The 24,188-nt window shown below is 32.8% G+C and overlaps 1 protein-coding gene across 3 annotated transcripts in view; it reads left to right on the forward strand.

Annotated features, from left to right (window-relative positions):
- The first annotated feature begins 4 nt into the window (after nt 1-4).
- The window catches only part of LOC109536840 (serine/threonine-protein phosphatase 2A 56 kDa regulatory subunit epsilon isoform), a 28,551-nt gene continuing 4,367 nt past the window's right edge, over nt 5-24,188 (forward strand). The window contains exons 1-8 of one of the 3 annotated variants that reach the window (XM_019903248.2): nt 5-816; nt 18,129-18,325; nt 20,057-20,181; nt 20,284-20,484; nt 21,963-22,080; nt 22,444-22,599; nt 23,605-23,724; nt 23,891-24,120. In XM_019903248.2, the coding sequence (XP_019758807.1) occupies nt 675-816; nt 18,129-18,325; nt 20,057-20,181; nt 20,284-20,484; nt 21,963-22,080; nt 22,444-22,599; nt 23,605-23,724; nt 23,891-24,120 (1,289 nt within the window). In that variant the 5' untranslated portion in view covers nt 5-674. Of the gene's footprint in view, nt 817-16,503; nt 16,523-18,128; nt 18,326-20,056; nt 20,182-20,283; nt 20,485-21,962; nt 22,081-22,443; nt 22,600-23,604; nt 23,725-23,890; nt 24,121-24,188 lie in introns of those variants that run through there. The other 2 variants (XM_019903247.2, XM_019903249.2) reach the window with 2 other exon arrangements.

Genomic DNA, 24,188 nt, shown 5'->3' on the forward strand with positions numbered 1-24,188 from the left:
CGAAATTATAGTGGGGTATTTTTCACTAATTAGTTTTCCATTTATCTTGTAAATGTCGTCGATTAGTCATTATTTTGTCTAGCCACGTACCCCCACCATCTATTTTCAGCCCAAGGCACTTACGGCATCGGTGTCACTCGGCGTACAAAAATTAACAGTAAAAATCGGCTTTTGTGGGTGAATTTTTGGTTTTTAATCAAAATAGAGCGACGGAAAAGACGATTTAGCGCACGTATAATGTGTAATATGAAGAGGAAACTGGAAAAGTTAAACGGAAAAGTGCATTTTGCGGCGAATTAACCAGCTGATGGCGGGTGGTCTTGCCAAGCCAGCTAGTGATCCTGAGTGTGTTCGGGCTGCCAGGAAGGTGTGAAACATTATCATTTCAAGGAATATAGTTTTTGGTTGAGTGTCTGTTTTCTGACTGTTTTCGGCCGGGCAGTTCGAAAAAAACTTCAATAATCTTGTTGACTTGGGCGTGCAACGGAACACACCTCGCTTGTCATTGATATCTCAGGACCATTCATAAATTCATCTCGGACTAGAAATTACAAATGATCCGCTTGAAAAATCGCGTAATTTAATGACCTGTTTATTGGTGTGGAGATGCCGTTTACAACCCCTGTGTAATTGGTGTATTATCCGTTTCTCTGGCCACGCCAGCCCCAAATAGAATGTCTACTACCCCAGCGTTTGTCGACCGGATCGATCCCTTTGCCAAAAGGTCGTTGAAAAAGAAAAGCAAGAAATCCCAAGGCAGCTCCAGATATCGAAGCTCCCAAGATGTGGATTTGCAGCCTTTGCCCTTCTTAAAAGGTAAGGAACTGCACGGAGGTTCATTTCAGACTCCACCATTTCTCATCTGTCAAAAGTACTTTAATAGATTGCTTGCCCTAATTATTATCAATCATTTCGAACTCTACTCTTTATGGCTAATAAATATATAAATGAACAACAAAGTGGCTAAAAGCAATCTGTCAGGTTATTGATTTTCGAGCTGTCTCTAATAAATCCATCTTATACAAGCATTTGTGGTTCTAATGTTGATGTGAAGCATTTCTTCATTCTTATCACATCTTAATTTTACTTCTCTCTAGTGCCTCACCTAAACGTTAAAGTTACTGAACAACAGAAACAGTAGATATGACGAGTAAACTGACGTACCTATGTGTACAAATGAGGACCAAAATGTAGTTAACAAATACGGTATTAAAGATCAAAGGAAAAGCCAAAGTAATCTGAACTTGGACTTCTAATTAATACAAATTAAAAGTTTTATATGTGTTTATCAACATTGCTTCTTTGTATATTCATAACGTACGCATATTTTGATGCATTGTTTGATAAAATACTTATTTCACATAATTACGCATACAACACTCGATTTTTAATTTGCACATTTATTTGCGCATATTAGGTATCTTGTTTAGTAAATATGTCGGTCTACTTAGTTTCCTTTATTGTATGTATGTAGTAGGTAGCTCTGCAGAAAAAGTTTAGCTAATGATAATTTCAAGGTGTTGATTGTCGTTACTTAGGCTGCTAATTATTTTCGGTACTTACTTATATTACATTACTAAATTTTATAATACTGTCTATAACTGAATACCTACTATTTTCCAATTTAATTTAGTTCCTTTAGTTCCTTCCTAGTTAGAGCTTTACACAAGGAATTTGTCGGTATAATCAAAAAGCTGACACCTTAGTATGTACGTTTTTTATATTTTATTTATAATTTTTTTATAAAGTAAGCGGCGTTTTATAAAGTATGCAGCGGCAGGAGCATGTTCTATTTCGTTTTTAAAGGTCTTTAAAACTAGAACCCATTTGCGTCATATAATAAAATTCATTCCGAGATCGAACTATGTATTTCTCTTTGAATATACTCGAATCCTCTTCAGTTTGCAAACTGGTACCTTTCATACCTTATGTATATAAATACAAATTGTTTGAAATATCTTTTCTCGGATCATCTGTAGGTAATAGAAATAGTCAAAGTATTCAAAATAATCAATTTAATCAGCATGTCATTTTCGCATTGCCACGACATTGGCAAAATACTAAAATACCAGACTGGAATCTGAATATCGCCTTCAATGACCAATGCTTAAAGTAATAAAATCGCTTTCGACTGTAAGGTGTGTTACTTTCTTACTAGCGAGTACTTGATTGAGTAATGAATAGTTACTTTTTTTAGCAGTTCTAGACTATATTTTAAAGATACACTGAAAACGGTTAAGCTCTTCTCTGAATCTGTATGAAACATAACTTGGAACTGAAGAATTTATTTGTTTCACCTTTATAAATCAAGTTTTTCAACCTTCCGTGTAGATCTTGTAAACAGTGCAGATTATTTATTGTCTTTATTAACTTCATAATTTACAGGATGTACTGTGATAAAAATAACAAACTAATATGTTCGTAGTTGCAAAAAACGTGTTAATGTTTGTTATGAGATAGCATTTCCAAATAGTAATTTATGATCTGAAAATTGATACAATTTTAGTAGGTAGGTACAGATTAAATTGGAGTAAACATTTAAAACTTGATTTTTTTATCTCATGTCGCCCTGTTATGTTACAATCTAGGTATTTAGCGTATTGATTAGGCACAAGTCGGCATATTTTATTTGGTTGCGGAATTGCAATTCCACCAATGGTGTTTTCCACTGATTACTGAATTTATATTAGCAGTTATTTTAGTAATATTTAATTATCTTTGCCATTGATTAGAATATATTTCAGATAAAACTAAGCATTGGTATTATGAGAGCTAGAATTTGAATCAACATATTTAAATGACTAGTTGAAAATATTCCTTGTTGGGTCTCTTAGACATATTAATATGTATAGGTAATTTAGATTTAGTTTAGTGACGCCGTTTCATGTATTTTGAGACTTTTTAGCTTGTGAACGTATTTATATCATTGCTATCGAGAAATGAAAGCGAAAAAGAAAAAAAATTCAAAATATTTACAGCCAGTGCACCAAAGCCGGTTTTTAGGTAAAGGCAAGGCACATTTGCTCTAAATTCGAACAAAACTTCAATCTTCGATCTTTCTTCGTTTGATAGTTTAAAGATGTTGAAACACTCTTTGCATACCCTCTGACTAGGAGAAAAAACCCAATTTCCAGTGTTCCATTGCAAAATTTAGTAAGGACACAATTGCTGTATCTGCTAATAATATAGAATAGAATAGATAGATAGATAGATAGAATAGATACCAATAGAATTTCATTTTTCAGTCTCTTCCAGTTCAGAATTTTGAAGCTGTTAAAAGCGCTCAGGCAATAAAACCCAAATTCAAACTACTTTTAATAAAATTTGCCACCCTGTGTACCAAAGACATTCTCAAAGAGAGCTCAGGTTATAACACATTTGCATAAAATTTCAATTCTTAATCTTCTGCGATTCGGAAATAAGAGGAAGTGGATATACAGAAATACAAATTAAAAAGTTTTTCAAAATTTCCGCAGCCAGAGGAGCAAAGTTAGTCTTTGGGAGCAAGTAAGTAAACATTTGTTCTATCTCCTTATGAAATTTCAATTCTCAGTCTTTCCCTTAAAGCGTTTGACGCTGTAAGAGAGATTAATCTTTTCACAAACTTTCAATTCTCAATTTTTTCGGATTCATGAAGTTAAGTCGCGCATTTCTAAACGGATCGTTAAGAATTGGAAAAAAATTGTTATGCAGTTATTATTGATTAGAATATTTCAGATATAACTAAGCTTTGGTATTAAGAAAGGTGCAACTTTGAATCAACATATTTAAACGAGTAGATGCAAATGTTTTTTGATGGTTTTTTTGTACATTAATATTTATAGGTAGATTAGATAGAGTTTAGTGACCCCGTTTCATATACCTAGGGGCTTTTCAGCTTGCGAATCCATGAATATCATTGCAAGCAATTTAAGAGCAAAAACCAGTTTTTAGCTCTTCAAAAGTTTCATTATATAGGTACAAATTAAATCCCAAACTATTAATCCAAGTAATAGAGCAATTAATTTTTATTCTTAATCTGACTTTGCGAAGATTGCTATATAAATAGTATACGACCTGATATTGTCTGATTAATGAATTGGTATTCATGTTTGTGATGTTTGTTTAACGTAAAACTATTTATTCATGCAAATCCGTCAAATTTCATCATAGTAAGATTACTTATGGGCATATAAAATTAATGGAACCACATATACACAATGAATGAACCATTGCTCGAATTTATTAGGCATTCAATATTGTTTTGTTTCACTCATTGACCTCAGAGTAGTGTTCGCGCCAAAGAATCAAAATGGTGATCGAACAATGGCAACATTTAAAATTGGTCTGCACTAAGTGACGATCTATCAGAGCAAAGCGCCCATGAACTAGGGCGTCTCTCCGGAAATCTTCCTTTTCTTTCCAATTTTTCTTTATTGACGTTGGAAGTCATTTTTCAAGATTAGTTTTCTGCAGTCAATTTTGTAACTTGTTTGCGGCCTCCTGCACAATGTGTGTCAGCTACCATCATATTGGATCTATTAGATTGGTATAATCTCGAATTCCGGAAAATAAGTCAATGTGCACGTTATTTAACTTGAGTAATAAAAATAAGGGGCGAGCAAATTTTATTGCTGTCCTGCTTGCCAGTTTATTAAATATGTAATCATATATGTTTTCCACAAAAGGGATTACTCGTGTCTATGATATAACGTGGGCCCGAGGAAAAATGTTGATTGCGTTCCAGTTTTATCTTGTTGATGAGATTCGACCAATGGAGACTCACAGTTTAAGACTCTAAGTTTAAATCATTATGTGAATTGTCTCTAGGTTTTGATGTTGTTTTGTTCCGGGATTCTAAACACAAATTCAACAGTTGTAAGTAATATTTTATTTAAATAATTTCTGATGGAATTGAAAATGTCAGATATTTGACTAATTTGCAGCTGTAAATTTCCTAACTTTATTCAGTTAATCGGATTATAAAGCGTCAACTCCAATTATTCATTCGCGTTTCTTGGCACGATATTGAATTTCTATCTCGACGATCAGGGAAAATTCCCAATGGAATCCGGGACGTCGGTGATTTGAGGCTAACAAACAGATCACAATCATTTTTTCCCTTGCTTCTTTTTTTTGTTATTTCTGTGTGCCTATCTAAAGTTGGTTTTAACGGTTTAATAAAATCAAACTTGCTCGCCTTTCCCAATTTATATTTGCACATTAAGGAAGAATGACTGGTTTTCATTCATAACATCCATGATCCATTTTGCTTGACTAACCGAAAATATCCATACCGTGTGCATCGAATTATGGATTGATTCATGTACACGTCGTAGATGCGAGATGAATGGCGGTCTCCCCTTCCCAGACTTTCTCATCGATTTAGCAAATAACGAGATATGAAGCAGAAAAGGATGTTTATGCAAATCTCACAAGAGTGATATCTTGTATTTTCTCAATGTTTGCCTAGTTTTGTGTTTCCATCGCTTCCTTTGAATGTTTTGTAAGCAGTTGAGATGGAAAGGAACCTAAGCCAAAGGCTCTTGATATATCATTTTTATTGAAATCGCTTTTCCATAATTAACCTTTTTTAACCCCCTGGATATTCCTGATGATGTCTGAATGAGTCATGGTTTATTTTTTATTCTATTTAAACAAAATGGTGTATTTGATTTTTGGCCCTCGAATCATACGTTTAAGTAGCATTTTTGTTTCGTTTAACTCAATGTATGCATTGCAAGCAGATAAGTTTCAATAAAATAGGCAGGTTGTTAATATTGTTTGTGTTTGGTATCGAATGAATAAAAAGGCTATAAAATGTGCATAATATGTTGCATACTGCACAATAGTGGGTTACTTTGCCAAGTAAGGCGCCAATAAGGTACTATACGGAAAATTTTGCTTCATAAATCTTTAATGCAGTATACTTAAACTACCTACCGATCCTGAATATTTAACAGCTTATAGTGGCGTTCTGCTAAAGGGACTAACTTTTTGGAATTGATTATTCCATTACGATATATGCCTAAAATATATTTACAAAGCTCACTTAAGCCAACAAGAGAGGAAATTTTGGATTATCTCCAAATTTGAAGAGAACTGTATTAAATTTATTATTAATTGCAATTAGTTCTTTTTTCGTCACATTTGTTTGAATTCAAACAAATTTTGAAATTCAAACAAATTGTGAGGTTTCAGGACAGCCAAACCCAAAAAGAATCTAATGTTTCCCAATTATGGATTTGTGTTGAATTTTAAATCTGATGATGGCGCTGTTGTCTCGACGAAACGTTATATGAAATAAACGATATGAACATTTTTATTTCATATTTTGACTGAAGACCAGGAATAAAAAAATATAATAATAATTACACGCAGTCAGGAAAATAAATCAAAATTTTAGAATAGTATAATGGTAATTTGTTAAAATATTAATATTGCAGGAACTGCTTAACCTTTTCAAAATTGCGCATCAAAGCTTACGCGGCCAAATTACTTAACTTTGAAATCTTTGAAACTTCTCAAATAATTGATTTTTTTATTTATTTATATATATATATTTATTTCACTGCAAGACCAAAATATAGATCTTTTAAGGTCATCCTGTAAATAAAGAAAATACTCGAAAAATTCAAAAACTGTTTGGAGATATGAAAATTATATGCATGCTTTTAACGCTGAAATTCAAACAAACGTTTTTTTTTGTTCAACTGGAAGCATGCCGAACTTTCACAAACTTTACATTGCTTCGTTTTACATCCTGTAGGAACTTTATCTAAATTACTTAATTTTGCAAAAACGCAGACTTGAAGTACAATAGAAAATATAGTGAACTAGAACAATAAGAACGATCTTTATTTTAAAGTTGCAAGTTTGCAATATCAAAAAGGTGAAAGTGGAGTTGTCGAATAATAAAGTGGCGATAAGCAATTATTAAGACCATGTTGTTTTTGAAAGAATTAAGCAAAAAAGACACACAGAAAACGATTGAAATGTTGCGCAGAGGTTGTTCTTGATCTCGAAACAATAAATTATTATGCGAAGTTAAACAACAAGTTGTTTTGTAACAAATTCTGCAGTTTTGTGACAAAGCGTATGTTACCCGAGTATTGAAATGCAGAGATTGTTGCTCGGAAAATTTAGTTGAGAAACTACGTTTTGAATATCTCTGAATCTCATATGATTAGTGCAAAATTTTTGGTTGTGTTTACGTAATTTTAATGAGAAAAAGGTCATTTGCATGCATGATCCAATACAAGATGCCAATTTTAAATCTTCTCTATGACCAATATTCGGATAGCAGATAGATTGCGTTTTTCTGAAAAAGGGTAGCAGAATGTTTACTTTTTAAACTTGTTAGATAGTTTTATTAATTGCCTTGTAAGGATGTAGATTACAAAAACTCGTAACTGCAACCCGGCTTTTTGCTCTCTTTTAACCCTAATGATCTTTACATGTTTTTCGCTTTTAGTTTAGGAACGAAATGTAATAAAAACATTGCCATGACATAAATTTCGAATCCAGATTCGGGATATATCCGGTGAGGGTGTGCTAGTCCATATTAAATGGCACCGAAGGGACAACCCTTACAGACCTCTCTCGATCTTTTAGGTAATCAAAGCGAATAAACGAAAATAAAGAACACCCAAACTTTGAGCCTACGGGAATAAATAATATCGCGACACTAAACTTGCCGCCTTAATTATTTCGGATTTGCTCGAAGCTGCAGCTGAAAAGTCAGCGAACTCCAGCTTTATAACTTATCGATAGCCTACAGCTAATTTATTGATCAATTCTCTGCGAGGCCGCACATACTGATATAGATTCATTTTTGAATTTAATTGGATATTAACCCCGCTAGAAGAGTATCTACCATCTGTAATGGGAGCTCGTATACTTTTTGCTACTCTAATTTGTCGATGTATTTGAACTGTTTGCACGCCAAATGTGGTTTGATTCAAGAGGGTCGGGTATCTGCCGCCCACTTCGCTTTCTTAATGCACATTTTATGTTCTGACACGTTATAGTCTTGGAAAACAGGACTTTTTAATCAAGTTCAACATTTCAGAAGATAAGTAGTGTACTGTCTAGCTGGTAGCAGAAACCCGACCCACTTTCGGAATAGGAAAACTATTCACTATTTTTTTATGAAGAAATTCATTATCATGTTGTTGCTGATATCAATGAATATTGAATCACCCTACATTCAAGTCGAATTTACATTTTATATGTATCTAAATCCCTTACAGTACACCCCCAAAATGTTGCAAACAATGTTGCTCAATGCTTGGTTATTGACTTTCCGATCAATGTATAGAGGATTAATTAGCAAACTACCGACATTCAGTATTGGCAATAAGCATCGCATTAAAGGGATGAACTCCACATTGTCCTCTCGGAAAGTGCCCCTTTGTCCCTTTTTTCAAACTAGCCCAAACTAACACTGTTTGAGTGGTTTTCGATTAACGGGGTCTATATGTTTTACCTTATGATGTTACCATGACCGCGATGAATTTTGCATATGGTAAGCCTAGTACGAATTTATTGTAGGTCACACTTTGTAAGAATTTATTTAGTATGCAGATGTTGTCTTATGTTTACTTAGCCACGAAATTTAATAATGCCTTCTGAATTTTTGTTGGCGCTTGGCATGGCCATCCATCAGCTGCTCAAGTGTAAATATCGCAAGCATTGAATGGAAATTGAAAAAGTTGTTATGTAACAGATAAAATTTGAAATGAATCATTCAATTCATTTTATTTTTAACAATAAAGAAAATCCATAGTTGTGATTTTTTAACCAGCATATTTTGTATTTCAGCCGATCGTCATATCTGATTATAATTTTTCGGTTTCAAATAAAATTCAGAAAATTGGCTAAATGGTGGTTTTCATGGTTTGTCTTTGTTGTATTTTTTTATAAAACCCCATTAGTAAGCTGATGTGCAATTTCATCCAAATAAAACTTATCGTGGGCAATCTGGTGAACGGACTTTGGCAGTGGATGAATGTGAGCGGAACAATGCCGAAAATGCTCGTATTAGCAAGACAAGAATACATTAGATTAAGAGATAAATAAAAAGCTAAATAAAGAGCGAAATACAAAATTTTTGCTACAATTGAAAACTCCTGTAAAAATTCTCCAGAAAATCATCAGCCCCAGTAATACATTAAAAACCACAACAGCTGAAAATAATAATTTTTTATATTCCGAACAATTCCTGTAGGTTTTCTCGATGACTTGAATAGGCGGGACTAGTATTAAAAAGAGATATTTCCAGGAAGTGAGGCTGAATCATAGTTTTATTATTCTGGCCAGCAAATTTAAATCTATGAAATAATACTAATAAAGCTCGTAATGTTATTTTTAAACTGGACGTTAATGTATGAATGAAGAAAGTTGCTTGCAATCCCAATAACACTTTGAGTAGAGTTGCATGACTCATTCGAGCAAGTATGCTACGATAATTCATACTTGAATTTAACCAGGTGATTAACTGTTCGGATGGGAAAATAGGCACTTTCGACAAATAGTTTTAGGATTATTGTCAAATTATTTACTTTAGTCTGTTAACAACGTCCGCTACATGGTACAACAGAAGTGCAACTTCATTCAGCGTTATACAACATTCTGTTAATTAAATTTTCACATAGTGTAGCAGTAGGTAATTCATAAAACATAAGGGAACTAAATTTATTTAATTAAAATTCAACGTCACCTAACGGAATTTGATGATTTTATGTTACATGTGGGCATAATTTAATGTATGTATGTGGTTTGAAAATTGGATTAAGTTGATTCAGTGTTCGAATACGTTCTAAAATCGAGACCGTAAAATCAGCATTTGGAACTGTTTCATTTTTAGGTGTGTTTGAAACGCTATTTGATTGAAGGGTTTTTAATTTTTTATATTTTTGATAATCTTGGATGGAAATTGCACCTTTTACAATATTACTAATTTTTTTGCGAATCATTTTTCTAGTAAGTCTAGTGATTTTTGTCGCCACCCTTCGTCGACAATTTGTAGCTGATTGGGGGACACGAAACCACTTAGCGTCATGCCGGCGGCAACCCATTTCCTAGCGACTTTATTACCCAATCAAATGACAGCTCGTCGAAATGCACTTAACCGCGGAAAATCACTCAGCAATTAGTCAGCGACCGGATTTCTTCTTTAACCGTATCGAATGGGCGCTGAAATGAGATAATAGTTGACGCTGACCTTTCTAAAGAGCAAAAAACTTTCCTAGATCGTTGAATGGTCAGGAACGAGAGTTAGGCATACACCCGAAGAATATGAATAACGGCTATATTTTGTTTGCGCGATATATTCATATAGCGTGCTTTATATAACGCTATAGTTGTAACGTTATAATTTTCGTCTGAGTACATGTTTATGATGACAATAGCTTATTTTATAAGCAAAAGTTAATCAAAAGAACTGATCATTTTCAGTTATTCTATATCTTCATTTAAATGGTGTAGATATTTTGTGCGTTCTTTTTATATTTTAAGGTTTTATTTGTATATTAAATTAAATAGCAAAGTAAAGCAACGAGACATAATCGCACGTTCTGAATTCGAATACACATACAACGTTGCACATTAATTAAATCTTATTTTCTTTTAGAAACAAAACAATCAGGACATTTTGGGAGTATGAAAACAGTAGAACAGTGTAGATGCAGTGCAAAATCATTGACTCTGCACAATTAGCGCTAGATACGTTAAAGCGCTATACTGTATACGGTATTCCGACAGGTCGCGATTTCTAATATCGATATAGTAATAAAGCTTTAAGCGAAAATGTAAGCATGTAATGTATAGCTTGTGTTAAACCTGAAAAAATATAGCGCATTTTTTTTATCAAGCTATACGTATAGTAATAAAGCTTTAAGCGAAAATGTAATGTATAGCTGGTGTTAAACCTGRAAAAATATAGCGCATTTCTTTTTATCAAGCTATACGTTACATCGCTATATTCCCCATCAAGAATACACAYAAAGTTTGGGTGTTTTTTTTTAATCAATCTTTGTTATGTTGGATTTTTTTTKTAGTTATTAGGTATGTTTAATTATAATTCTAATAAACTTCTGTATCTGAGGAAAAATTGACAAGTTATTCAAGTGTGAACCTCTTTTATGAAGACCATCATTCATTATAGGTCTAATAAACTTCTGTATCTGAAGAAAAATTGACAAGTTATTCAAGTGTGAACCTCTTTTATGAAGACCATCATTCATTATAGGTCTATGAAGTTTCGAACAATTTACTATCGCCGGTTAGTCATTGTCCCAGTTTTGTGGTTTTGCTAATAAACCATTATAGAGAGACAATTGATGGTTTAGCTGGTGATTAGCAGCGATTTGTGAAGTCCACTGAGATTTGTAAACATTCCCCATAATTAATTAGCTATACAGATATTTCGATGGGGATGTGAATTGATTTCGCATTTATAATAAGTTATTAAAAGCGTATTCACTTGACGCCTCTATTGTAAGGTAGAGTTGTGTTTATCGTTACCCTTTCGAGGAGCGGGCAACAAGTGAAAAGTTTGAGGAAGTTTTTTATATTCATTTAAATAATTTTTATTTATTTTGAATGTTTCCGAAAAATTATGGAGATATTCTTCCTAGTCGTATTTCTATTAAGACTTGATTTAAACTAATCCAGTAATGATATTCTTACCTAAATACAACTAATCCAGTAAGGAATAGTTAAGGCCGTGACAGAAACCAGTAACAACCTATGGCGATTTCTTTAAAATATTAAGAAACTTTCTACTGGTTGTTTGTGCTCTTGTGTGTAGATGCACTTCAAACAGTTTTTATGATATTTTGGTATGTTCATTTATTTGAATATATTTTAGCTAGTACCTATAGCTTTTAAAATTCAAGCCCACTGTTGCCCATTTAATTTATATGTATTTACATTCTATAAACAATTACTACTATTAATTCGACAAGTGAGAGCCAAAAGGCTGTTGAATGTATCAGATTTCATTAGTTGAAAATAATTTTTTATCGTTAAAGGGCAAAATACAGAGTGGACAACATTGGTCATTTTATGTCCTATTTGGCATATATTAAGAAGCCGGTATGGATGTTATAAGGTTGATTTTTTAGTAACGAAAATGTTGAAGTTGAAGTTTTTAAATTTGTCTTTTATTGATTTGTTTATATTGATTGGACATGGTAAGGCGGAAAATTGCTGATTTTACGTTTTTACCTTTTTCATTACGGAAAATATGAGAAAAAGTAAATACTTTTGTAATAGATAACCATTGATATATAGAGTCAAATAAGTAGAAAATATACGGTGTCTCAAGAAAGGTATAAGATAAACTTGTGTTTTCATTAAATAGAACTGTAGCTTTTTATATACCATTAGATAGCCTTACGCTTCCCGAGTTCAACCATATATTATAAAGTTTATTGTAGTAGTTGGTGATAAATGTTAGTTTCGGTGCTTGGGTCATCAAATTTGCATCAGTACGCTCTGTAAAAACTATGAAAACGGCATATGGTGTTTGTTTAGGTAGAATGTAGAAAGCGGCTGGAGCAAGCAGCAGCGGCTTAACAAAAAAGATACTCAGAAAGATGTAAAAACGACACAATTCTTTTTTTCAGAAGCTAGAAACAAGTTTAAAAGGATTAAATACATAAAAATACACAAAACAAACCGACCACCAAGAGGAAAACGTTCTCGGATATGTAAATATCCAACTCTTCTCGAAAAATTGAAGACGCCGAATATGTTCTAAGAAAAACGACGATTGCAATTTTCAGAAAATATAAGTATCGTAATGCGAAGAAATACACAACTTCGAATTACATAGCTTACTTCAATTCTAAGGTTAGTCTATATTTGGAACCCTTTAGCTGCGGATGATATTCAATTAAATAAAATTATATTTAATTATTTCCAGAATTACAAAAAAAACTTATGCATGGTCGAACTCGGGGAAGTAAAGCTACCTAAACAGCATAAAAATATACATGGTGTTCCATTAAAAAAACATAAGTTAACATAATTGTGATTGTTTTGATATACGCCTATATTTTTCTACTTTGGTGAATTATCGTCTACAAATGATTATTATAATGAAGATCAGTATAACTTGATAAAAGTACAGTTAAGACGACATTTTAAAATTTTAATAGTCCTTATGAGTCAATCAATTTTCAATATCTATAGTCATTCAATAGTTCTAATTTTAACAAGTTATATTTGTCTTAATTACTGACGTGGCTGACTGAAGTTGAAGATGTGGAATTGACCATTTTGTCTTATGTTGCCGGAGAACTGGATGTTTTCTTTAAATTTAAATTTAAAAAGATTTGCACCCTGATGAAGGAACCAAAATAAAATTCGAGAGTTTGGTAGCATTAAAGTTTAGACTCAACTGTGACCTCTCAAGACCGATACCATAAGAACCACAACTCTTTTCATAAACCAAGAAAAACACCATTTTTGTCCATTTTATTTCAAAGTCGCCGGAATATTTTCATAAAATATCTACACCTAAGAAATTTCGAGTTATCTTCATCATAAATAGGTATTTCAAGTATAGTTCTATTGTTACTTAAAAGCGGCATACTTGCCATAAAGTTAGCAATTACGCATCAGTTCATATTTATTGATAGCGAATATATTTTGAGTTTGTTGTCTACTCTGAATATTTTTTGGTCGTGAAAATTAGTAGCTGGCTAGGTACTTACTTTCGTGTTTTGATTAATTATTAATATATTATGCACATACTGTCGAAGTTGCAATCAAGAACAATTTGCGTTATTTCACTAACTTCTGCATTAAAAAATAATGATTGTTTGGATAAATCTATTCAACCAGAAACATGTTGCCAACCATCACGATGCTTGATGATTAAAGTAAGCAATGTTTGTACATAAGGAAAACAAACTGGACTTGATCTAGAGCGAGTCATACAACATATTTTGATTCTAAAGGAATTTAATTTATTCCATACTAATTTCATCAAGTAGTTTGTTGATTTCCCGCTAAATACTTCTGTTTACGTATGATTATATGGCTGAACGTGTTTTTATGTTGCTTAACAACTAAATTGCACTCAGCATAATTGTATGTATGTTGGATTCGCTTTTCATCATTTGGTTATCATGTATATAATCAAAATAGGGGGATTTTTGATGGGAAGGTATATATTACTTTATTTATACCATTTCTCATATTTTAATTTTACTACCTCAACTTTTTTTTATTAGTAACGCCATACGTGTGCAAATGAATATTATTCCGAGCCGAGTTCTCTGATGTGTGGGTATTATTTTTAATGGTGTATTAAAGGGAAGCACTAGAATATAAATTAGTATTCAATTATGTTCTAGTATATGGAGAGGATTGTTCAAGAAATTAAAATATGGCAATGTTGTAGGAAGTTTACTGCCACTTCATTGAATGCGACTGAAAACATTATCACTTTAGTTGTCATTTAAAATACACTTTCATAAGTCTTCTCATCCAGTTAAATTGTAGACAAGTGCTATTTTATTTTTACAAACAATCGCGGGTTTCAAAAATATCTCTATCACTTTATTAATTTGAATATCTGTTTGGATTTGGCTCACGTCCAATTTGAACATGCGAGAGATACCTACGCTTACTAAACAAAAAATCACTTGGGTTTAGATGTTAGCATTATCATTTCCTGTATAGAGTTTGCCTATGAAGGTACTACTGTTCGGGGGCAGGACCAATAAACACACAAATTCCACCGTAGTCCAGTAGCCATTTTATTGAAACCGCTAATCATATATTCAATATTACTTACATTTTCTTGATCATTAAGAGTCACGACCTTTGGATTCAAACATTTATATATCTAGATAGGAAGAAAACATATACACGATAAACCCAAATATTGTACTATTTCCCGACTAATAAATAATCACTTTGATAATCGTTTTTGCAATAATAGCCTATCATAAATGAGACATGAAATCGTTTCTTTTTCGTACTACAATTCGATTTGTTCTCGGGTATAGTAGTCATTCATACTATTGTCGTTGTCTTAATGTACAACTAACATGATCTCCTACTGACTATTATCGATTTATGGGGATTAGATTTGCTACGAACCATTCAAGATTGCAATTTAATCGTTTGATGTGTTTCGTAATAATGGGATTCTGTACGTCAATACCATCAATTATCAATTAGGCATTAACTGAAGCTCTCTAATCATATTAAGTGGAAATATAATAAGTTCTTGTGTTATTAGAAACTTACTAAGTTGTCCTGAACTGCGTGCCATAAATAGTGTTCTGATTTTCTGACTTTAATACACATACTTACTAAATTAATTACTCAATAAAGTTGCATAGATTGGTAATTAATCTGTAAGCAATTTGCACGTTTGCAGGTTAAAATTGACCGGGGTTAGTCTTCCTGATGCCATATCCACATAGTCTTTACAATTATGTTGGGATCTCATATCACGGCTTGATGTGAAATAAAGGCTTTCTAATGAGAAAAAGTTGCCCTACAAACAATTACCTGATACGGTCTTCCTTCCAACGTTTTAGATCAAGGAAAATCTTTCAATGATGTTCCATGCCGGTTTTCGCTACTTGTTTCTATTAAACTCAATATGGTATTAATGGTTGCTTCCGAGTACATCAGTTGCTGCCACTCTCCCACAGCTTTCTTCCCCACATTCTTCCGCACAGAAAAATCAATGTGCATCAACAAACCGTGGTTGGAAAATTGGATCCATTTAAAACCTTCACAGGGATGGTAAACTTTATCCTCGTTCGACATTATTATACATTTTTTAATTTAATCCCTCTATATTTATACAAATCCAGCTAATGGACTTAGAGTATGAAAATCGAGCTCGGGGTTTTCTTGCTGATTCACAAACCTAAATACTTGATTGTGAAATATCAACCGAAAAAGCTTCTTGATTTTGCATTGGATCTAGTAATTGCACCTTTTGTTAATCATAATGAAACAGATGCCTGCAATCAACAACCATCTAATCATCAAGGACAAAAAATTATCTGATTGTAATATTGTGGGTATTATCGCTAGATTGAAAGTACTGCCGTTGTTAATTAAATGTCGTTTTATTTATGAATCCCATTCTAATTTTGATACAACTGCGTAACGTACTGGCCTCATACGTTAATGCTGACGTTATCTACATTCGTATCGGATAAATCGCTTTTGAGAAATTGGATTCTCATTTGGATGCATACAATTATACACTATGATTATATAGGACTAGATAAATAGTTAGTAATGTGAAAATTCAACGAGGTCTCCAACAGACGGGCCCAAACGCCCCTGACGGACCAAAAGCATCGGATATCAAACATCTGTTAAACTTAAAGCAGCTCGTACATACCGAACAGCGTTTCGGTTTTATTTTAAAATCAGTTAATCTAGTCTCTGACCGAGACCTTGGACTGTGAGAATTGTAGCTGGGTATACTCCGGTTTCAAAAATCAATTTAATGTGATGGTTGAACGGCACTGAATAACCGACACGGTTTAATATGGTATGTCAAATTCGCACTTCAGCTTAATTACTATAATTTGTTTTAATTCAGAACTATCTATTGAATATCTTATGGTTTAATTGAAACTTGAAAAAAAACTCGATTAGCATTAATTGAGCAACTACCAAATTTTCAATCAAGTAATACACAAAATGACTATTGAAATGAAATTTGATAAACTTGGAAAGGGTAAGTAGTGCACATAATAATTCGAAGGTCTAATCAGTTTCGCGGCCATCTCGTTTGCCAGATTTAACGCTCTTAGATACTGTCTAGTGAAGGTTTGACCGATTAAAGTCTAACTTTGAATTTTAATTTTAACTTTATCAATATGTTATTTTGAAGTAATATTTTCAATATCACGAAAATATGAAAATAAATTATTCAAAATTTGCCTATAGGAATTAATGACAAACAGTTCGATATATTTGAAAATATCTCATCATGTGGCCAAAGTGAATCTTGTGTGTAAATTGTCTTTCAATGTGTATTTCACTTTTTTCGAAACTTGTCGCATTGAATTAGCGAAACGTTTCGATAGCTCTATCATTAGGTGTTTTGGAATCCATAGGTAACTAGAAGATGATTATTAACTAAAAATTGGTCAAGCATTTAAAAAGTTACTTGGAATTCTACATAAAATGTAGGTATAATGATGTACTCGTGATAGTGATGAAGTGATAATACTCGCCACTCTCTGGTTAAGTCCAAGTGCTTTGTGGCAAAATATATTTAATATTGGCTAACAATGCCCTTTTTGAACTTATGTCCGGAACAGGTGTATTTTCTTGATACGGTTTGTTAAAATATGGAAAAAGGTTTTAATTCGTTTTTGTATGTATTAAAATATTTTAATTCAACTTGTACATTATGTAAATATCTTGATAATGCTTTTTCAGGACTTTTTTGCGTTTACATATTTGATTTTATTGTCAAGATTGTGCTTAACATATTTTGGAACTTTAAATGATGCGAAATGAAGCAATTAAAAACACTATATTTTCTAGATCTATTTTATATGTAATCGTTTTCTTTTTGATGTCTCTGAACTTCCGCCTTTTTCAAAGCTGCTGAAACAGCTAACGTGTTAAACATTTTTTAGAGCGTGTCACATTATTCTTTGTGTTAAGACCAAGTAAGAAATTAAAATGTAGTTGGTCGCAACTTAAACTATTGCTTTTAGTTCAATATTTATGATCCGCGTCATTCTTGAAATAAATATTATTGCTATTAATAATGTGATGCTAATAAGCGAATTAAACATCACCATTGCATATGTTCCTTTTGTTGGCAATTGCTTCAGTTGCAGAAATAACCCATAATAACGATTTGTGTCCACTCTGTACACAATATGTGCATGTATTTATTTATTAACGCTGTTTATTTCTATGGGTCTAATTATAATTTTAGTTATTTTAATGTTCAAGCTGTAAATGCTAATTTGAATTTGAAAGTTAGGAATAGAAATGATGGTTAAATTGTTGCAAAAAAATCACTAATTCGTATTTATTTTAAATTTATTACAACACGCGTTCGAGGTATGAAACTAAATAATTTTACGTACATTTTCTGTGACAAAACTTAATGTGTACATTTTTTGTTTTAGATGTCCCAGCTAGTGAACAAGAAGAATTATTTATTCGAAAGTTGCGGCAGTGCTGTGTACCTTTCGATTTTATGGACCCGGTGGTCGACCTCAAAGGCAAGGAGGTGAAAAGGTGTTCCCTCAATGAGCTGGTCGACTACATAACCGCAGGACGGGGTGTGCTTACCGAACCGGTTTATCCAGAAATCATAAAAATGGTAAGTGTCGTTCATTTACCAAAGTAAGACTCCATTAGTATCTTATCGGAAAACAATGATGCTTTATGATTTATCATTTTGGAATGCGCCTTTGGTGATGTCCAAGGTTTAAATACATCAATATCTTGGAAGCAAATGTTCCCAACTAAAAACGAAACTACACACATTTTTACAAGGATGTTTATATGGTCGAAAATGCGTTTACATTTTAGTTTAGATAACAGAATCTTGGACTTACCTTATTCTTCACCAGTATCAGTAGTAACCGGTTTAAGTAAGTAACGCGACTCATTTGAAGTATTTTTATATGGCAAGAATAAACAGCCTGTTGGTGGTAATATTTTTTTCAATAAATTTCAAATTCCTTTCTTATGCATATCGTGTTTTAAGCGTGTTTTAGATCTTTAGTCTTCATGTCTGTCGATATCGTCATCATCTGCATTGAGAGTCGCCTTCAATCATTCATTGCAGATGCATTACAAAACAAAAGCACATTATGTCTACTAACAGTTTTTCTCTTCGATTTAAAATGTTAGAGTCGATAGTTAGAGCATTAAAAATTGATGTGCCTCTAATAGATTCGTCATCAATAGAGGCTGATCGTTGAATGCTTTAACCTTGATACCAAGAAGGAATTGCCGGTATATATAAATGCATGATGCATACCTGTGACTGTCTGACATTGTGACTGACTTGTTTACCAAATAATATTAAATCGAAAATTTCATTCATATTTTTGGGCGTTTACGCAAGCCGGCGCTTTTTCGCTTTTTAATTGAACAGTCTAATTAAGTTCGTCGTCGAACCTGCATCATCGTTCAGGAATTCTCAATCTCCTGCCAAACCGAATGCGACCCGACTGACTTACGGAACTCTGACGAAAAAAACAGATATAGGTGATTTTTCTTGGACGTACCTACATATTGCTTCCACTCAGATTATTTAATTTAAAATAGGATTTTCTCTTTGTTATATAAATATTCTATTGCTACCGCTGGATTTTAAAGGTTTAAATCCATGTTTTAACTAATGGTTTTTTAATACAATTAGTACAAAACTGATTACATTATAAAGGATGTCAACCCACGCGATTTTCCTGAAATCTTTTTATGTCAAGTTCCCATAAATCACATCAAGCGTTTTTATACATTTCTTGAAAAGATATACGTTGCCTGCTACAAGTCCACGTTATCTAGTCCTGCGCGTCGTGCTTATTGTTATGTTTATGTATAATAAAAAAACAAATATACAACACTCCAAGTGATTGTCCGGTTTTAACACGTTAAATCATAAAAACGAAAACAGACACATTCAATATACTTGTCTTTTTATAAATCAATGATTCAGACGTTCCTTTTTATTTTTACAAGATGAGGTTAATTTTTCAATGTTTGAATTTAACTGGCATAAAGGTGTTATTTAATTTTCGAAAACAGCAGACTGTCTATTTTTCGAGGATTTATTTACAAAATAAGCCGTAAATCACGAAATTCGCTACAATAGATGCGGGCTTTTCTTAAACTCTATTTGTCAATCTGCCAAGTCCTAGGTATCTTTGTTATCTGGCCGATGTTCCAACAGTCGTTATAGATGAATGGGCACACTTCCGCGGTTAAATAGCGCTTCTTAGTAGCAAACGGACACTTAATAGCTAAATGGAACTGATACTAATCCTTTAAGTATCACACATTTTTTTGCAATTGCGTTTTTAATTTAACGATTTTTTTTCAGATTTCTGCTAACCTGTTTAGAACTCTACCGCCCAGTGAGAATCCTGATTTTGACCCAGAGGAGGATGATCCAACATTAGAAGCAAGTTGGCCGCATCTTCAACTAGTTTATGAATTTTTCTTACGGTAAGTTTATTTCAACGAATTAGTTTGCAACCAACCAGCAATAGTTAATAGAAAGGAAATTAGAATTAAATGTAATTTAATTGTTCCTGTCTTTGTTTGTAGATTCCTGGAGAGTTCAGATTTTCAACCCACTATAGGCAAACGCGTTATCGATCAAAAGTTCGTATTGCAACTGCTGGAACTATTCGATTCGGAAGATCCCCGGGAACGTGACTTCCTGAAGACGGTCCTGCATCGTATCTATGGAAAGTTCTTGGGTTTACGTGCGTTTATACGAAAGCAGATTAACAACATTTTTCTTAGGTAAGAATGTTGTCTCAAATTTCTCTCTTTATTAGTGATATCGATAGCTTTGTTTCAACCTGGGGGTCAATTAGTGTAGAAAATTAAAGAGAATGGGGTTGGCGACATACTGCCAAAGGTTTCATGTTAGATATTCAGAATGTCCATAGTCTATGTTTCAATATGAAACGTTAGAAAACGAACATCTGGTCTATTAAATCTCATCTGCCTTTATCAATCCTTCTTGTATCAAAAATTATGTTAACGAATACTAGTCACTACGAATTATTCGTTTGATCTTGCTCTGTTTAACATTGAAATTATACTGCTCGCATTATGATGAATTTTCCAATTCGTGAGCAACACCTCGTTACAGAGGAATAAAGAATAACTAAGCAAAAGCTCTGGGTGGAATCGTCATGAGTTGTAATGATAAAAAAAATGGTTTTCATGATAAAACGAACACCACTCATTTATAGCACTTATTACTACCACATTAAAACTTGTCTTATTCGTATAGTAAATTTACTTCTTTAGCTTACCACTAGAGTTAATTTATTGTAAGGACAAAAAGTAGTCATTTTTTTGAAAACTGTTGTTGCCCTATACTCGTTTACTAAGTGTTGCTAATGCCAGAGTGTGATTGCATCCGGCTTTTCAATGAATTTTTCTAAAACATCAACCTATCGAAATTGGAATAGTTCTTTATGTGTTCTGTAAAAACCCAGATAAGATCTGAAGATAACATCGCAATGGAAGAATGTCACCTACTAAAACGTTTTGCTGCTAAAACATTCTGTATAATGTGGTTTAAGTTAGCAATCTGTTCTCGTAGAAAGGAAATAGTTTGATCGTATATCTTCCATACACCTACCAGAAGCTTTTTCTTAAATTTTGATGGGACCACTCTGCATGTTGAAGCAAGTGTTGCCTTTTGATTATATTTTCAGCAACGAGCATTTGCATAAGCGTTAGTACTGAAATATCACATTTTCCATTAAAATTCTCATCTTGGTATTGCTATGAAATGCAATAGGGTTAATTTATGGTTTAATAATGGTTCCGTGAAGTTTATAATATATGCAACTACGAGTTATGTTAAAATGAGTCTTCTTTCACAACGTTATTTCAGCGTTTGCTTGTGGAAATAATCTCGAACTCATTCCTGGGAATTTGGTGGTAATCTAAATTTCAAATTAGGGTCCAATATTAGTTTACAAAAAACATCTGGTTGGGCAGGTGGAATATGAAAATGTGACTTTATTTTCATTTAGTGCACGCAGCTGGAACTTTCATTAAATTCTGGTTAGAATACTGATTATATCTGGAATGTGTTCGGGATTGTCTCATCAAATAAGCTAGCTGATCATATTCAAATTCAATTGCTGCTCACTGAGTTACATAACGGTGTGTAACCTTTCATACACATTATTCTGTTTGTTGACATCAGCCATTATATAATTTGAATCAATTTCGATAGTAAACAACTCTAATTGCAGATTCGTATATGAGACTGAACATTTCAATGGAGTCGGTGAACTCCTAGAAATTCTGGGATCTATTATTAATGGTTTTGCGTTACCGCTTAAGCAAGAACACAAACAGTTCCTGGTCAAGGTAAGTAAATATGTGTTGTTTCCAATCTACTGCTACTACTGACTTTATTATCATTTATCGGCGGTTTAGGATCTAATGCAAATTTGATTAATAATTTAATCCACATTAATTGCAAACATTTTCTACTTGTTTGAATGCAGGCTACTTTTAGCCTATGTTTAATAAAAACCTATTATCGCCTAGTTTATCAACGATTTGTGAATTCTTGGGAATTGCTTTTGTATATTGTTTTGTTGATTATTGGTTAAAAGAAAGAAGCAATATGGTACAGTTGGGTCTTGTTAATTATTTAACGTTGAAAAATTTGCTGCAGTCGAATGTAATTTTTTAAACTTAATTTGAACGAAAATTATTTTTTATTAGGTGCTCATCCCCCTCCACAAGGTTAAGTGCCTGTCTTTGTATCACGCGCAACTAGCCTATTGCGTTGTGCAGTTTTTGGAAAAAGACCCCACTTTAACAGAGCCCGTTGTGCGGGGTCTGCTTAAGTACTGGCCCAAAACTTGCAGTCAGAAGGAGGTAAGAAAGACATATCAATGAAGTGAAAATAGTACTGGGAATTTAAATAAAAAAAAACAACTATTAGTAACTTTCAAAGCTAAACTCATGCCTGTACATGTAGGGTTATTCAAAATTACGTTGCATAGTGTTAACTGTAAAATTCTCGTTAAATAACGAGCAAAAACAATACAAACTAGGGTTGCGAAATCTTCGTTTACCAGATAAAGATGTTTAAGATACAACCATTTTTAAGTACATACTGAATTTGAATGAAGTAGGTATTTCTTGGAGCCTCAAACGGAATTACAGATTATACGTTCGTATTTAAAAAAAATGTCGACAATGTAGTCTATTGTCGAATTGTTTATTAGTTTCTTTTCTATGTTTTTATCTCTAATGAGGGTTAATTAAGTAATAATCTTGTCTTTAAGAACCTGGTATATCAATAGATAACTGATGAGTTCATTTACTTTCTGTGAAAGATAATTGTCTATAAAATTTAAATTTTATTTTTATAAACTGACCGAAATAATATTATATGTACTATATTTTTCAGTATTTATTTAATCCTGTATTTTCTAAAGAATCTAAAGATTTTGAAATTTCTCGAACTCTTGTTACTGTCTTACTGTTTTTCTGAAGCACGCTGTAATTTTTTACATTAATTAAATAACCTGTAATTTCTATCATTATAAAGCTAATTCAGAACTGATTATTGTAAACATTAATAGTATAAACTATGAATAGCGGACGTGAAAAAGTGACCATAAATCTAGAAAAAAATGCGCCAAGTAGACAATTACTTATAATTTGAAATTTTAGATTCGAATCCAAACATTCGTTGGAATTGAAACTATAGAAATAAATTGAATTTGAGCAGCTTTTTATAGATTTTTAGACAAATCGATTTTTTTCAATTCTATAGATTCAGTTGATCGATTATTTGATATTTAAATATTTCCGGTGTGAAGTCTCGATGGAAGTATTCGGCATTTAATTACTAATTTTCAATTTTTTTTTCAGGTGATGTTTTTGGGCGAGATTGAGGAAGTCTTAGATGTAATCGAACCATCTCAATTTACGCGTATTCAAGAACCTTTATTTAGACAAATTGCTAAGTGCGTCTCGAGTCCCCATTTTCAGGTAAATAGAACTATCGTGTTTGAAACCCTTTGTTAAAGTATAGTGATCATTGCAATATTTTTTATTAAGCTGAAAATGATCTTGTCAATAAGTACATACATAAAATTCTGCTGCGGAAGAAGATCCCACCAAATAGTATTTAATTGGTGTTTTTTTAAATTTTCAGGTGGCAGAGCGGGCTCTATATTTCTGGAATAATGAATATATCATGTCCTTAATGGAAGAAAATAATCACGTGGTTATGCCGATAATGTTTCCGGCCCTGTATCGGATCTCAAAAGAGCACTGGAATCAGACAATTGTGGCGTTGGTCTACAATGTGCTGAAAACATTTATGGATATGAATTCCAAGCTCTTTGATGAACTTACGGTTAGCTATAAAGCGGAAAGACAAAAGTAAGTTGTTTGTTATTTCTATTCACGTTAAATTGAAAAATGTTTTGGTGTTGTTGGGCAATTGGGGA

The sequence above is a fragment of the Dendroctonus ponderosae genome, unplaced genomic scaffold (genome assembly GCF_020466585.1).
Source record: "Dendroctonus ponderosae isolate FM_Combo_2020 unplaced genomic scaffold, Dpon_F_20191213v2 Dpon_F_20191213_6, whole genome shotgun sequence".
Taxonomy (NCBI): Eukaryota; Metazoa; Arthropoda; class Insecta; order Coleoptera; family Curculionidae; genus Dendroctonus; species Dendroctonus ponderosae.